General features: G+C 38.8%; 1 protein-coding gene across 1 annotated transcript; it reads left to right on the top strand.

The window, feature by feature from the left end:
• Window positions 1-72: 72 nt before the first annotated feature.
• On the top strand, window positions 73-12,509 carry PSMA1 (proteasome 20S subunit alpha 1). The gene is made up of 10 exons (XM_030332715.1): window positions 73-170; window positions 1,451-1,495; window positions 1,996-2,097; window positions 2,214-2,317; window positions 4,350-4,438; window positions 5,300-5,370; window positions 5,528-5,657; window positions 6,571-6,650; window positions 10,002-10,112; window positions 12,134-12,509. The coding sequence occupies exons 1-10, from the start codon at window positions 168-170 to the stop codon at window positions 12,188-12,190; spliced, it is 792 nt and encodes a 263-aa protein (XP_030188575.1). The 5' UTR covers window positions 73-167; the 3' UTR covers window positions 12,191-12,509.
• The last annotated feature ends 1,258 nt before the right edge of the window (window positions 12,510-13,767 follow it).

Raw genomic sequence — 13,767 nt, 5'->3', positions numbered from 1 at the left:
TGGGGTAGCGCTGGGCGCCTATCGATATCTCTGGGATAGATTGCCTTGCCCTGCGCCGCCGCCGTCAAAATCCGAAGACTTGTTTGTAGATCGCCGAGCAGTAGTTTCGGCCGCGCTCCTGGGTCCGCACCTCTGCTGGAGGCCGCAGCCAGACCCGCGCCGGAACCATGGTGCGTTGGATTCCGAGCTCAGGCAGGGTTGGGGCAAAGATCCGCCGACTGGGGGATGGTGAGCCGCCCCTTCGGTCATCCTCAGAGCGGCCTGGGGCCACGGGGTATGGGAACCTCGGCCGACGGGAGGGTTCCAGCGGTGATTCAGCATCTCCGGCCTGGCGGGGAGAGGGGCGATGGGTAGTGCGGCCTTTCTCCCGGGCTTGTTGCGCTTTCTGCCGGGCCTGGGACACTACCTCCTCGGTCAACTAGATGAGCTCGCCCCTCAAGTTCCTACAGCCGGAGTAGTTTCGAGCGGTTCAGAATGGCTCCTCGTGCTCTATGTAGGAGAGGAGGAAATAGGGACTTGACTTGGCGGCTTCCCTGTACTGCCACTGCGGGCTTGATCCTAGGGTTTGGGTTCCAGGACAGCGTCTATTTTCCTTGTGGGCCCGTCTCATTTTTCTCTCCCCTACACTCGATCAGAAAGGGTTCTTTTCATTCACTTTGTCCAAGTGAATAAACCGAGGCTGAGAGAAGTGGTGTTACCACGGACACAGTCTAGGGCTCGGGGCTTTCCAGTCTCATGTCTGCCATTCCAGCACTCAACTTTCTCACCCCTCGGGTTATTTCCCCAATATTGTGCTGGTAGACTTGTTTCAGTACCCTTATTAAAGCAGTAATGGTTCTGGCTGTGTAGCTATTTGTGTTAACATCTAACTTCCCGAGAACATTCTTGTGTTTTTTCCTTCAATATGAATGTTTATACGTACAAGGCACCGTTTTAAGTGCAGTAAGGGTTCAAAGATAAATCTGACATGTCCCTAATCATAAAGTAGAAAGGGAGTGTAGATAAAGAACTGATGGGAGTATGTGTTGGAATTTTGGGAGAAAAATAGAGAAGACTTAGAGAGATAGACATTTGAGCGAGGTTAAAGAAAAAGCGCTTTTGATCATTTATTAGGGCCCAGTATAAGAGAAGAGCCTAAGCAGAGATGGGAAGGAAAGGTGACACTATGAACTTTAGGAACGGAACCCAAAGGGAATGCTATAGATAGTGGTAGAATTGGAAGTTGGAAAGATGGGTCCTATCTAGATCTGCTCCTCCCTTGTAGCTCATGGTAAATTTAGAATTTGCTTGCAACTGAGTATAGCAGTAATCTTCCAATGAGTTTGTATTAATAGCAGGTGTTAATGTTGAATGGAAACAGATGGGAGAACAGTTTGTAATGATAGAGCTTGTTAAAAACTGGAATTTGTAGTGTTCTTAAGTTAACAGGTCTTTTTTCTTTTATTTTCAGTTTCGCAACCAGTATGACAATGATGTCACTGTTTGGAGCCCTCAGGTAAAAATGTTGTGGTTTTCTTTATTTTAATTTTTTTTTTTTTTTTATGTTTATTTTGGAGAGGGAGAGAGACAAAGCGTGAGCGGGGGAGGAGCAGAGAGAGAGAGGGAGACACAGAATCCCAAGCAGGCTCCAGGCTCTGAGCTGTCAGGACAACACCCGACGGGGCTTGAACCCATAGACTGTGACATGTGACTTGAGCCAAAGTTGGGCGCTTAATCAACTGAGTGAGTCACCCATGTGTCCCAGTAAAAATGTTTTATACTATATCTGTGAAGTGACTTTAGAAACTCATGAAAGTGTAAGCTGTGGCAAAATGGAATATAATCATTTTAGACATCCTGGAACCTAAATTTATCATTAAAGTAAGTTTCCTAGTTTAAAAGAAAAATCATTTGAGAGTTAACCATACTCCCCTGAGATTTGGGACCACTAAATCAATTTTAAATATATAAAAGGATCTTACAAGATGACTCTAAGATGTGTTGTTTTCTTTTTAGGGCAGGATTCATCAAATTGAATATGCAATGGAAGCTGTTAAACAAGGTTCAGCCACAGTTGGTCTGAAGTCAAAAACCCATGCAGTGCTGGTTGCATTGAAGGTAAGTACAGCAGTAAATAAATCTTCCTCGTGTAGAAAAGGGAACTGTCAGAAGTTTCACTGCGTCGGTAATAAAATCGTAAATGTATTTTTATGTTCTGTAATGTCTCTGTTTAGAGGGCACAGTCAGAGCTTGCAGCTCATCAGAAAAAAATTCTCCATGTTGACAACCATATTGGTATCTCGATTGCGGGACTTACTGCTGATGCTAGACTGTTATGGTGAGTATGATCTTGAAAAGCAAAAGAAACATCCATTTGGATTCATCAAGATACGATGTTTTAGGAAGTTGTCTGGCAGAGTTTAGAAGTTCAGATTGTGAATACCTTACTGGATTTGGGCTCAGTTACTAAGTATTCCATTTCTTGATCCCTGTAGTAGTAACTACTAACAATTAGCCATGTTAAGATTAAAGCTTTTGAGAAGTCACCTCATAATGCGATACTTGTTAACTCAGTGTTTATTGTTTGAGACAATGTTGTGTCTAAGAAGAGCTTGACACTTTTGTCTGGTTTCTAAGGATCGGCAGACCTACCCTTACTTTAATATGCCAGTATTTGTAAGATATTTATTTTTTGCGAAGCTCATTACTGGATATTCATTCTGTATGTATGAGTCAGATATACATCTTGTCTTCTAGGAACTTAAAATCTAGTAGTATATCTTTAATACAAGGTAGAAAGTGGAGAGGAACAGGTAGATTTCTGTGAGAGTCCAGAGGAGATAGAGATGAGAGACATATAAGTGAAGAGCTGGGGCTTTGAAACCACTTAGGATTTGAGGTGAGGCTAGTTACTTACACCATTGATGCTTTTAGTATGTTCTGTTTCAGAGTTATTGTTGAATAGCCTGACATGTAGAGCACTTAACACAGTGCCTTTCAGGTAATTTATGAATGTGTGTGTTGGGAGGTCGAAGGTAGTTAGCCAAAACTAATCTCTTAAGCCTGTGATTTAGTGTTTATTTATTTTTGAGACAGAGACAGAGCATGAACAGGGGAGGGGCAGAGAGAGGGGGAGACACAGAATCTGAAACAGGCTCCAGGCTCTGAACTGTCAGCACAGAGCCCGACATGGGGCTCAAACCCACGAGCTGTGAGATCATGACCTGTGCTGAAGTCAGACGCTTAACTGACTGACCCACCCAGGTGCCCCAAGCCTGTGATTTAATTAGGGAAGAAAGAATATACGCACGAAACGCAAATAGTAATGCCACTGTTGAAGATTTTAGAGTTATCCAGTGAGTCGCCTGCTCTCTTAGGTTGGCAAGATAGTGACGGCATTATTGGTTTCTGAGAGCTCTTGAAAGTGTAAAATATGTTCCATGGTCAAACGTTTTATTTACCCCATCTATCTAAAATACTGCCATGTAAATGTGTAATCAATGTAAAAACTTCATTAATGAGATATTTTGCATTGTTTTTTGTACTGAGTCTTTGAAATTTCAGGTGTATTTTGCACTTCCGGTACATCTCTGTTCAGGCTAGCCACCTTTTAAGTGCTTAACAGTCACATGTAATCAATACCTGCCATATTGGGCAATGCAGTATAGATAGCCTTGGGAAATGAGCTTAAATAAAAGTAGTGAACAAATAGCATGGTTCCCACAGTCAACATTTGATTATCAGATGTGACATACACATAAACTAGACAAAGCAACATGGAAAGAAAGGTGCATATCCATTTCCCTGTTGTTTATCTTGTTGTCTTTAATCGTTAGGCATGAATTCTGTTTTCCCCAATGTTACATCTGCTTGAATCTTGGTATGTTTAACAGTGAGACTCAATAGTCTAGTGTTCTGTGTCTCCTTTAGAGTGCTGCTTATGGAGAGGAGCAACATTGGCAGGAACATGTAGCAATGTCCTTGTATGGATTCTATTCCTTGCATTTGCTCTTTCGGGGAAATTTCAGTCAGCTTTCAAGAAAAAAAGCAAATAGTTACTCTTTTTGCTGGTTTAAGACCTAGAATTAAGACAATCTTATTGACAGTGGGAAAGGGTAAGAAAAGAGAGCTTGCTCTTTTTTTCTTGCTCAGCCTTCTCTAAACTACTCAGAGACCAAGTTTATCTAGAGCTAAGGAATATTTAGTCTTTTTAAAAACCTCATCATGCCCCAGAGTTCAGTATAAAAATGCATCCTTGTGGCATGTCTTTCTTAATCCATGTGAGGAAAAGCAAAAAGATATCAAACTACTTTATTTAGATAGAAATAACTCTGATTTGAAATAACTAATTTTTCTTGTTTCTTTTTTAGTAATTTTATGCGCCAGGAGTGTTTGGATTCCAGATTTGTATTTGACAGACCTCTTCCTGTGTCTCGTCTTGTCTCTCTAATTGGAAGCAGTATCCTTTTTATGTTAGGATTTATGGATGTGAAATTCAAAGAATTTTGATACTTAATCCTTATGTTAATTATTATATAAAATATAATCTAATGCTTATGTTAATTATTGGGAATATAATACATAAGATAGGTAAGATTCTGAAAACTTTAAGGTTAGTTACTTTTCAATAACAATGTTTAAAATTTAGAATTGTGGGAAGTTTTGCCATGGAAAAATGTTCTAAGTAAAGCATTAGATTGCTCTTTCATCAGCCCTATTCCAGACATAGAGAAGCCCAATTCAGGAAAACTATTCAAGTATCATTTTTAGAGGAGATTTAAAGTTTTTATTGGTGGTTCTAGATATCCCCCCAAATTCTTAACCTCTCACCCAAAATAGATGAGGTACTCTACATAAGAGGAGATCATTTTGCTGGCACTCATTCTTAGGTTTTGTGGATAGTCTTAACATTTAAAAAAAAATTTTTTTTTTTTTAATGTTTATTTATTTTTGAGAGAGAGACCATGCGAGTAGGAGAGGGGTGGGGAGGTGGGGGGTAGGGGGTGGGGCGGGACACAGAATCTGAAACAGGCTCCAGGCTCGAGGCGGTCAGCACAGAACCTGATCCAGGGCTTGAACTCCCAGACCCGGAGATCATGACTTGAACCAAAGTCGGATGCTCAACCAACTGAGCCACCCAGGCACCCCCTCCCAATGTTTTTTAATATGGGGCCAAAGAAATACGGTTCTTTTATTTTCTCTTTGCTGTGATGGATTATGCAGCAATTAAAAAACCAAAGCTCTTTGTTAATAATGTTTAACTTGAAAAAAAAGATAGTACTTTATTCCTTGTTAGAACAGTTTCTTTAACTAGCTTAAGAGACCCAGATACCAACGCAACGATATGGCCGGAGACCATATGGTGTTGGACTGCTTATTGCTGGTTATGATGTAAGTTCATAGAATATTTGTTATATTTTGATGATTTTTCAAAACTGACTAGAAATTTCGTAATTTTTAGCTCAAAGTCAAAAATTGTGTGTGTGTGTACATATATATATATGTAATGTATGTATATATATGTATGTGTATTTTTTTCTGTTTGTAGGATATGGGCCCTCACATTTTCCAGACCTGTCCCTCTGCTAACTATTTTGACTGTAGAGCTATGTCCATTGGAGCACGTTCTCAATCAGCTCGTACTTACTTGGAGAGACATATGTCTGGGTTTATGGAGTGTAAGTAATTTTTTTTTTGTCCCCTCCAGAGATGAGCCAGAGATGAGAACCACTGTATTGGTTACCAATTATAAGTTCTGTTGACAACTTTTAGTTTTCTATGATTCTGTTGTTATTTTTAGCCACATAGACATTTCTGTATAAGTAGTGCATAGACAAGAAATGAGGGTAGCTATGAAAAAGAAAGGTAAAATGATGATGGAAGATGTGATCATGGGGCGGGTTTTCAAGTGCTTTGCTTAAACAGTGGTCTTGGACTTTAACACATGTTTTTTGGACATCTCTTTAGGTGCCTGTGTGGTTGTTTACCCTTCATTCTATTGTGGTGTATTGCATTATTGGGCTTTTGAATATTAAACCAGCTTTGGATTCCTAGGACAAATCCCTCTTGATCATGATTTATAATAGTAACTATATATAGAAATGTTTACATAAACATAATTGTTGCTGGATTCATTTTGCTGATATTTTGTTGAGGTTTTTTTTGTGTCTGTATTCATAAGAATAATTGATCTGTAGTTTTATTTTCTTGTGATATCTTTGTCTAGTTTTGGTATCAGGTTAATACTGGCCACATAGAAATATTGCAGACTTTGTTTATAAAGAGCAAATAAATTCCACAGAATACATTTTACAAAAATTTGAGCTGTAGCATTTGTGAGTGAGGATTCTCATTTAATTTAGCATAAAGGTGAAATTTAGTAACAAAAATCATGTATTCTCCTCTTTAAGTAAAATAATAGCAATGTTATTTATTATTATTAGAAGATTATATGGCTAAACATTAAAATTTTGGCTTTTTATTGTGATATATTTATTATGTGACTAAAACCATAATAACAGACTGTAGACCTGGTAAAAGCAGCCTCATGTGAAGATGAACTTAAGAAATAATTGTTAATTTGTTACATAGGCAATTTGAATGAACTGGTTAAACATGGTCTGCGTGCCTTACGAGAGACACTTCCTGCAGAACAGGACCTAACTACAAAGGTAGATAATCATGTTTTTCAACTTGAAGTTTTAACATTACAGGTCAATCACTTATTTCATAAGTATAAGTAATAGAGGCGTGTACTACACAGTTCTTCAATTTGGGAGATTTGCCTTGGTTCATTCTTTCTCTTTAAGCTATTCACTAAGTGATCTGATTTTGCAATGATTTTTAAACATTTCTTTTTGGTGTAAAGCAATAAAGCCAGTAAGTTTTATGTAGAATGCCCTACGTTTCTTTAGCAGGTCAGAATACCTTTGTATTATTATTATTTAATGTTTATTTATTTTTGACAGAGAAAGAGACAGAGCATGAGCGGGGGAGGGGCAGAGAGAGAGGGAGACACAGAATCTGAAGCAGGCTCCAGGCTCTGAGCTGTTAGCACAGAGCCCGATGGAGGGCTCGAACTCACAGACTGCAAGATCATGACCTGAGCCGAAGTCGGACACTCAACTGACTGAGCCACCCAGGCGCCCTGATACCTTTTTGTATTATTAACTCAGTTAACAAATATATGTATTGAGCACCTACCACATGCAGACACTAGGCATTGAGAATATAAGCACAGCAAGCATCTTGGCCTTCATGGAACATACTATCCAAGTTGGGGCGAGAATATATACCCATAAGTAAATTATATAATATATTAGAAGGTGATAAATGCCACAGAAAAAATAAAACAGGTTAAAATGAGAAAGACCATCTGGGTATAGGAAGGAGGTGTGCTGGGGAAAATTTAAAATAGGGTGGTCAAGGATGGCCTTGGATGGTCAAGAAAGTGAAATTTGAGGAAAATATCTAAAGGAAGTGAGTGAGTGAGCCATTCAGATGTCTACCACAAGATTAATCCAGGGAATACAAGTATAAGGGCCTTGAGTCCAGAACATTCCTTGTAGTTGAGGCAGGGAGGCTAGTAGTGTTGGAGTCAGTGATCAAGAGAAAGAGAAGGAATAAAGTCAGATAAATGGAGGCCAGATCATGTATAAACCATTGTAGGTATTTTGGGTTTTATTCTGAGTGGGCTGTCAAGAGTTTGAGCAGAAGAATACCATGATTTGATTTGGGTTTTAAAGAGTCATTCTGGTTGCCATTTTGAGAACAGATTATAGTGGGCAACATGGGTGAAAATAGTTTTAAAACTGTTAAGGTAATGCAGATGAGAGAACGTGGTGAATTAGAGCAGAGCTATGGAGTTGGAGGGGGAGGTAAGTGGTTCAGTTTGGGGTATGTTTTGAAATTAGAGCTAAAAATGTTTGCTAACGAATTAGTTGTGAGGGTGTGAGAACAACAACAAAACAAGTTGTTTTCAAAATTTGGGGCCTGATAGATTAAGGAGAGGTTTACATTTACTGAGATGGATAAGACAGTAGAAGGGACAGGTTTGGGGGTGGGAGTTGTGGAAGATCAGGCAGTTAGCTTGGGACTTATTAAACCTGAAATGCCTATTGTCCATTGATGATATAAAATAAGCAGTTATTGGGGCACCTGGCTGGCTCAGTCAGTGGAGCATGCGACTCTTGACCTCAGGGTTGTGAATTCAAGCCCCATGTTGGGTGTAAAGCTTACTTTAAAAAAAAAACAAAAAACAGCATTTATCAGATGTGTCTCCCCTAAAGTTTGGTGGAGAATGGTCTAGCCTAGACTTACAAATATTGGAGTCTTTATGTAGAAACGGCATTTTGAGACTGGATTGGATGACACTGCTAAAGGAATCATAGTTTTGTAAGAGGTTTAAGGCCTGGGCCAGGGGCACTCTAACCTTCAGAGATTGGAAGGTAAGTATCAGCAAAAAGGACTGAGAATGATGACCAGGGAGATAGGAGGAAAACTTAGAAAGTGAGACATTCTTGAAAGCAAATGAAGAAACTATTTCAAGGAGGAGGGAACAAAAAATTGGTAATACATCAAGGAAGATGTGCAGTGAGAATTAAATGTAATGGGGGACTCGACTAGACGGTTTCATTGGAATGGTGAGCCAAAAGCCTGAAAGGGATGAATCAGTAGAGAATGGGCAAGGACGGACTGGAGGCAGCTCTGTGGAGATTTTCTCTTGCAGGGTCAGAGAAATGGGTGGTGACTGGAAGAGAATTAAGGGAAGTTTTTTGTTTTGTTTTTTTTTTAATTAAGAGGGGAGAAATTACAGCATGTTTGGTGCATGGTTATAAGAATAATCCCTGTAAAGGGAAACATTTATGTAGGAGGAATATGAGAAAAACTGCTAGACCAGTGTCCTTAAATAGTACACAGGTGGAAGAAAAGTAGACAGACCTTAGACAGGAAATTTGACTATTCATTAACACAGCAAGGGAGAGGATCTAGGGATATGATACCATGGGAGCTTGTGAACATTCTCTTCTAATTGCTTCTGTTTTCTCAGTGAAATGAGAATGGAAAATGTTAGAAGATGTCCAGGAGAAGAGATTGAATGATCTAGGGACCCATATAGTACAATGCAGGAATGATCATTAACCAGAGTATAGGTATCAGTCAGCATTTTATAAATCCATTTTGTTACAGTGATTAGATAATTATTATGTAATATGTATGTGAAGAATTTATAGCTTGATAATCTTTTGAAAATAATTTTTCCTATCATAAAAGTAATTTTTTTTTCAAAGAAATCAGGAATGTACATTAAATTATTTTTATTTGTTTAAAGTACCCATAATGCTATCACTGAAGATGACTGTCTTTTAAAATTTGGGTTTATAGTTAACTGTTGACATGTACACTTTGGAAAAGTTTGCTCAGGTATCTGGGTTTCTGATTTCATATTTTTACTGAATCGTAGATAATGATTCAGTGAAATCATTGAGAGAAGGCCTATATATCCTTATGCCTCAAATTTTTACTAAAATTTTAATTTTACACTGGATAGCATTCACTGAGCATTTTAAGAATTGGTCTTTAATTTTAATATGTAGAACATAGTTCTAGGAGCCCACCAACTTCAGCACTTTATAACCCACTACTTACTCTCTTTCCTTGTTAAGAACCATCATCTCTTAAACAAGAAACAAACCTGATTGTTTCTTAGGAGTTAGGCTTACTGCTTAGCTAAGTGACTTGCTCCATTACACTGGTCTGCAGCACATTCTCATTATGATTCAATTTGCGAATTTCTTGGTGGCATAGACCTTTGAAGTTACTTGTGATTATCAAAATATGAAATTTGCAAGTTATAAGAGTCTACAGTTTTCTTCCTTTTTTCTCTACACTTGAGTGTTTTTCAAGTCTTATTTAAGTGCTATATAAACGTTTATTCTGCTTTGTTTCACCCATTTAATCATAAACATTTTTCCAACCTAAATTCTCTTGATTTTTAATTTTTACCGTTTTTTCCCCCTTAGAATGTTTCCATTGGAATTGTTGGTAAAGACTTGGAGTTTACGATTTATGATGATGATGATGTATCTCCATTCCTGGAAGGTCTTGAAGAAAGACCACAGAGAAAGGCACAGGTATATAACTAATCATTACACCAGAGACTTTAGTTCTGTCATAAGCTGCTGTTCCTACCACAAGTGTGTAAACCTACCATTTTTGTTTTTAATTATTGAGGTAGGCTCATAATTCAAATGACAGTAGGAGAACTTAGAACTGAGTAATGTGAAATACTGAGGGAGCAGTTATCTACATAAGTGAAAGAGGGTTGATAATCTAGTTATCTGTTGCTATTTTTCACAATTCTGTGGGTTGACTGGCTAAATAATTCTTTTGCTAGTCTTACTTAGGGCCTCTTGTGTTGAAGTCAGTTGAAGCAGGGGGGCTGGAACATCCAAGATGGCTCTACTTATGCGTCTTTTTTTTTTTTCTTTTAATTTTTAATGTTAATGTTGAGAGAGATGGAGTGCAAGGCAGGGGAGGGGCAGAGAGAGAGAGAGAGAGAGAGAGGGAGACACAGAATCCGAAGTAGGCTCCAAGCTCCCATCTGTCGCCACAGAGACTGATGTGGGGCTAGAACCCACCAACCACAAGATCATGACCTGAGCTGAGGTCGGATGCTTAACCAACTGAACCACCAAGGCACCCCTTTTTTTGTTTTTTGTTTTTTGTTTTTGTTAATGTTTTGTTTTATTTTATTTTATTTGTTTATTTTGAGAGCGAGCACAAGCAGGGAAGGAGCAGAGAGACACTCCCAAGTAGGCTCCACACTGTCAGAGCAGAGCCCGACCCAGGGCTCAATCTCATGAACCATGAGACCATGACCTGAGCTGAAATCAAGAGTTGGACACTTAACTGAGGGAGCTACCCAAGCTTCCCCTCACATGTCTTCTTTATTCAGACTTTCTTGGTATATCTTAGAGGGACAGTTAGAAGGCTGAGACTGCTGCTAGGATGGCTGAGTCCTCTCAGAACCTTTCTTCAGCAGGGTAGCGTCTCAGAGCTTGTAAAAGTTCAAAAGCTCCAAAGTGGAAGCTGCCAGACATTCTAAAAGGCTGAGGCTCGGGAGTGGCACAGCATCAGTTTTGCACATTTTATTGGTTAAAACAAGTCACAGGGCCGGCCAAGAGTCTATAGGAGTGAGGACTGAGGGAAAGTTCATTGGGGACCCTCTGGAAACTAAGTTGGCTCTTCACAAATACTGAGAAAAGGGTCAGGAAATACTGGTCTTTTTGGTTGAATATTTAGAATACACATTGGCGAGGCACCTGGGTGGCTCAGTCGGTTGAGCGTCTGACTCCCACTCAGGTCATGATCTTATAGTTCATGAGTTCAAGCTCCACGTTGGGCTCTGTGCTGACAGCTCAGAGCCTGGAGCCTGCTTTGGATTCTGTGTCCCCCTTTCTCTTTGCCTCTCCCCTGCCCGTGCTCTGTCTCTGTCTCTCAAAAGTGAATAAACATTAAAACATAAATAAAATTTCTTTAAAAAAAAAAAAAGAATACACATTGGCTATTTACAGATACTTATTTGATAGTTGTATAATTGAAAATAAAGTGTTCTGGAGAGACACTGTTTTCTACAGTGTGAATTTTTTTTTTCACCTTGGAGAGGATATTGTTGGTACTATTTAGAGAAGCAAGATTTGCATTGTATTTAAACCTGTTGGTAAGAACCAGCACTGTTGGGGAGAATGCTGTGAGTTCCACACAGCTGGTTGGTTTGACCATGTTTTCACTCTGTTTATTAGTGCCAAAGAGGAAGAGAATGCCTAAAATCTACTGATTATATTCTAAGGCTAGTAGTGATGATAAAAGGAAGGCCTTTATTCCTAACCAAGACAATATGGTAAAATGCTGGAATTGTTCAGTGATGCTTTGGTTTTCAGACCTATAAAATTACGTCTGTTTAAAAACAAAAACAAAAACAAAACTTTGTTCAGAAATTTTAACAGGACAGTCAACTAAAATTGAATATCCAAAATCTTTCCTAACCCCTTTTCTCATAAATTCTTTCAGACTGTAATAAGTGTGATAAGAAGTATATATTAGTCAAGTGATTTTTTTTTTGACCTATTTTGTTTTTTTCTTCCCCTTACAGCCTGCTCAACCTGCTGATGAACCTGCAGAAAAGGCTGATGAACCAATGGAACATTAAGTCATAAACCAGTCTATCTGTATATTATCAAATATGTAAGAATTCAGGAGCACGTACTGATGACAATAATCTATACTTTGAACCAAAAGATGCAGGGTGGTCTTATGGTATGTTTTAGGAATCAGCCCAGATGTGTTTTTCCCAGGCTACTTCTCTGAAACCATATGATGGTATGCATTTTTTTTTTGAGAGGGTCTATATAATCATTTTCTAGAAAGTATAGTTATCTGTACTAATGTTTTTATATGAAGAACATAGTGTCTTTGTGGTTTTAAAGACAACTGTGAAATAAAATTGTTTCACCTGCTGGTGTATTGGGTTTTTGTTTTTTAAGTAGCTTCAACTGTAAATAGTACGAGATTACAACTGGTCATCTGCCATGTTTGCCAAATTAAATTGCCTTATGTTTAGTGACAGGGAAAATAATACCTTTTATCTATCACAACCTTATACCAGTTCCCTGTGTGTGGACTTGCTACATGAGAATCTATGGAGATTTGTTTCAGAATACAACTTGCAAAGTTCAACCCTGGAGATTTCTTAATAAACCTAAGAAACCTCCCCTTTGCGACCACCATAGTAGCGAGACTATTAACATATGAATGGTTTTTCTTTCCAACCAGCAGATGGCAGTAGTGCTAGCTCTGGCCTCCATGTAGGGAACTTCCTGCAAAAATAACAAAGGGAAATTTTAATCCCAAACCATCATTTCCTCTCAGCCTGCCCAGCCCCACTCCATCGTAATCTTTAGGCTGACTTCCATTATTTTTGTGAGTGGTGTATGCAGAAATTGCAGAACAATTTTTATCTTAGGCCATGCAAAATGAAATCTGAGGAAATCTGATTTACAAAACAATCCCAACATTTCGCTGCTAAGAAGCCGAGAGGAGTTTTTTATTTCCTGAGATTCCTATCTAGAAAGGAGCAGTTCATTTGTAGATAGGGAATTTGGATTTTAGACCTAATTCTACTAATTAGTTACCATTGTCTTCGGGCAAGTTACTTAGCTCTAGTTTAAGGAACTCCTTTGGAGAATTAGGGTGAAGGTTAAATGGGAGAATTTATGTGAAAACTTGGACACTTTAAAATTCATAAATTGTTACTTTACTTTTTTTTCCAGATCACCTAAAACTTTAAAAGCTTGAGTAGATTTAAATCTCTAGCTTCTTGAAGGGAAAGTGCTAGGTGCTTTCTGGCAAACTTGTTGAGGGAAAGACCTGACTAAATATAGGAATGTGTATGAGGTGTTGGGTCTGTGTTCTGAAAGTAGCCTCAGGAGTCTGCCATTTGAGCTTGGGATGAGACCACAAGTACCATGTGGCCATTTGACCTACAATAGATTTGCATTAAGCACATGCAACTTTCATAAACGCAAAGTGAAGAGGGAGTTCTCCCACAGGCCTTCAGACTCAATAGCTAGTATAGTCTGGAGGAGGGAACATAAGTGGGAAATTTCATAATCTGATCTTTAAAGCCTCAGGCGGGTCTCTTCTGTGCCTATCATTGTGCCAGCCTCTGTCTTGTTGAGTGATTCTGTTGTTTAAAGATAACATGTATAATGTATATCGTTTTGTACC

Source organism: Lynx canadensis, chromosome D1, assembly GCF_007474595.2.
Source record: "Lynx canadensis isolate LIC74 chromosome D1, mLynCan4.pri.v2, whole genome shotgun sequence".
Taxonomy (NCBI): domain Eukaryota; kingdom Metazoa; phylum Chordata; class Mammalia; order Carnivora; family Felidae; genus Lynx; species Lynx canadensis.
Note: the sequence above shows the minus strand (reverse complement) of the source record. Positions and strands in the feature narration are given on the sequence as shown.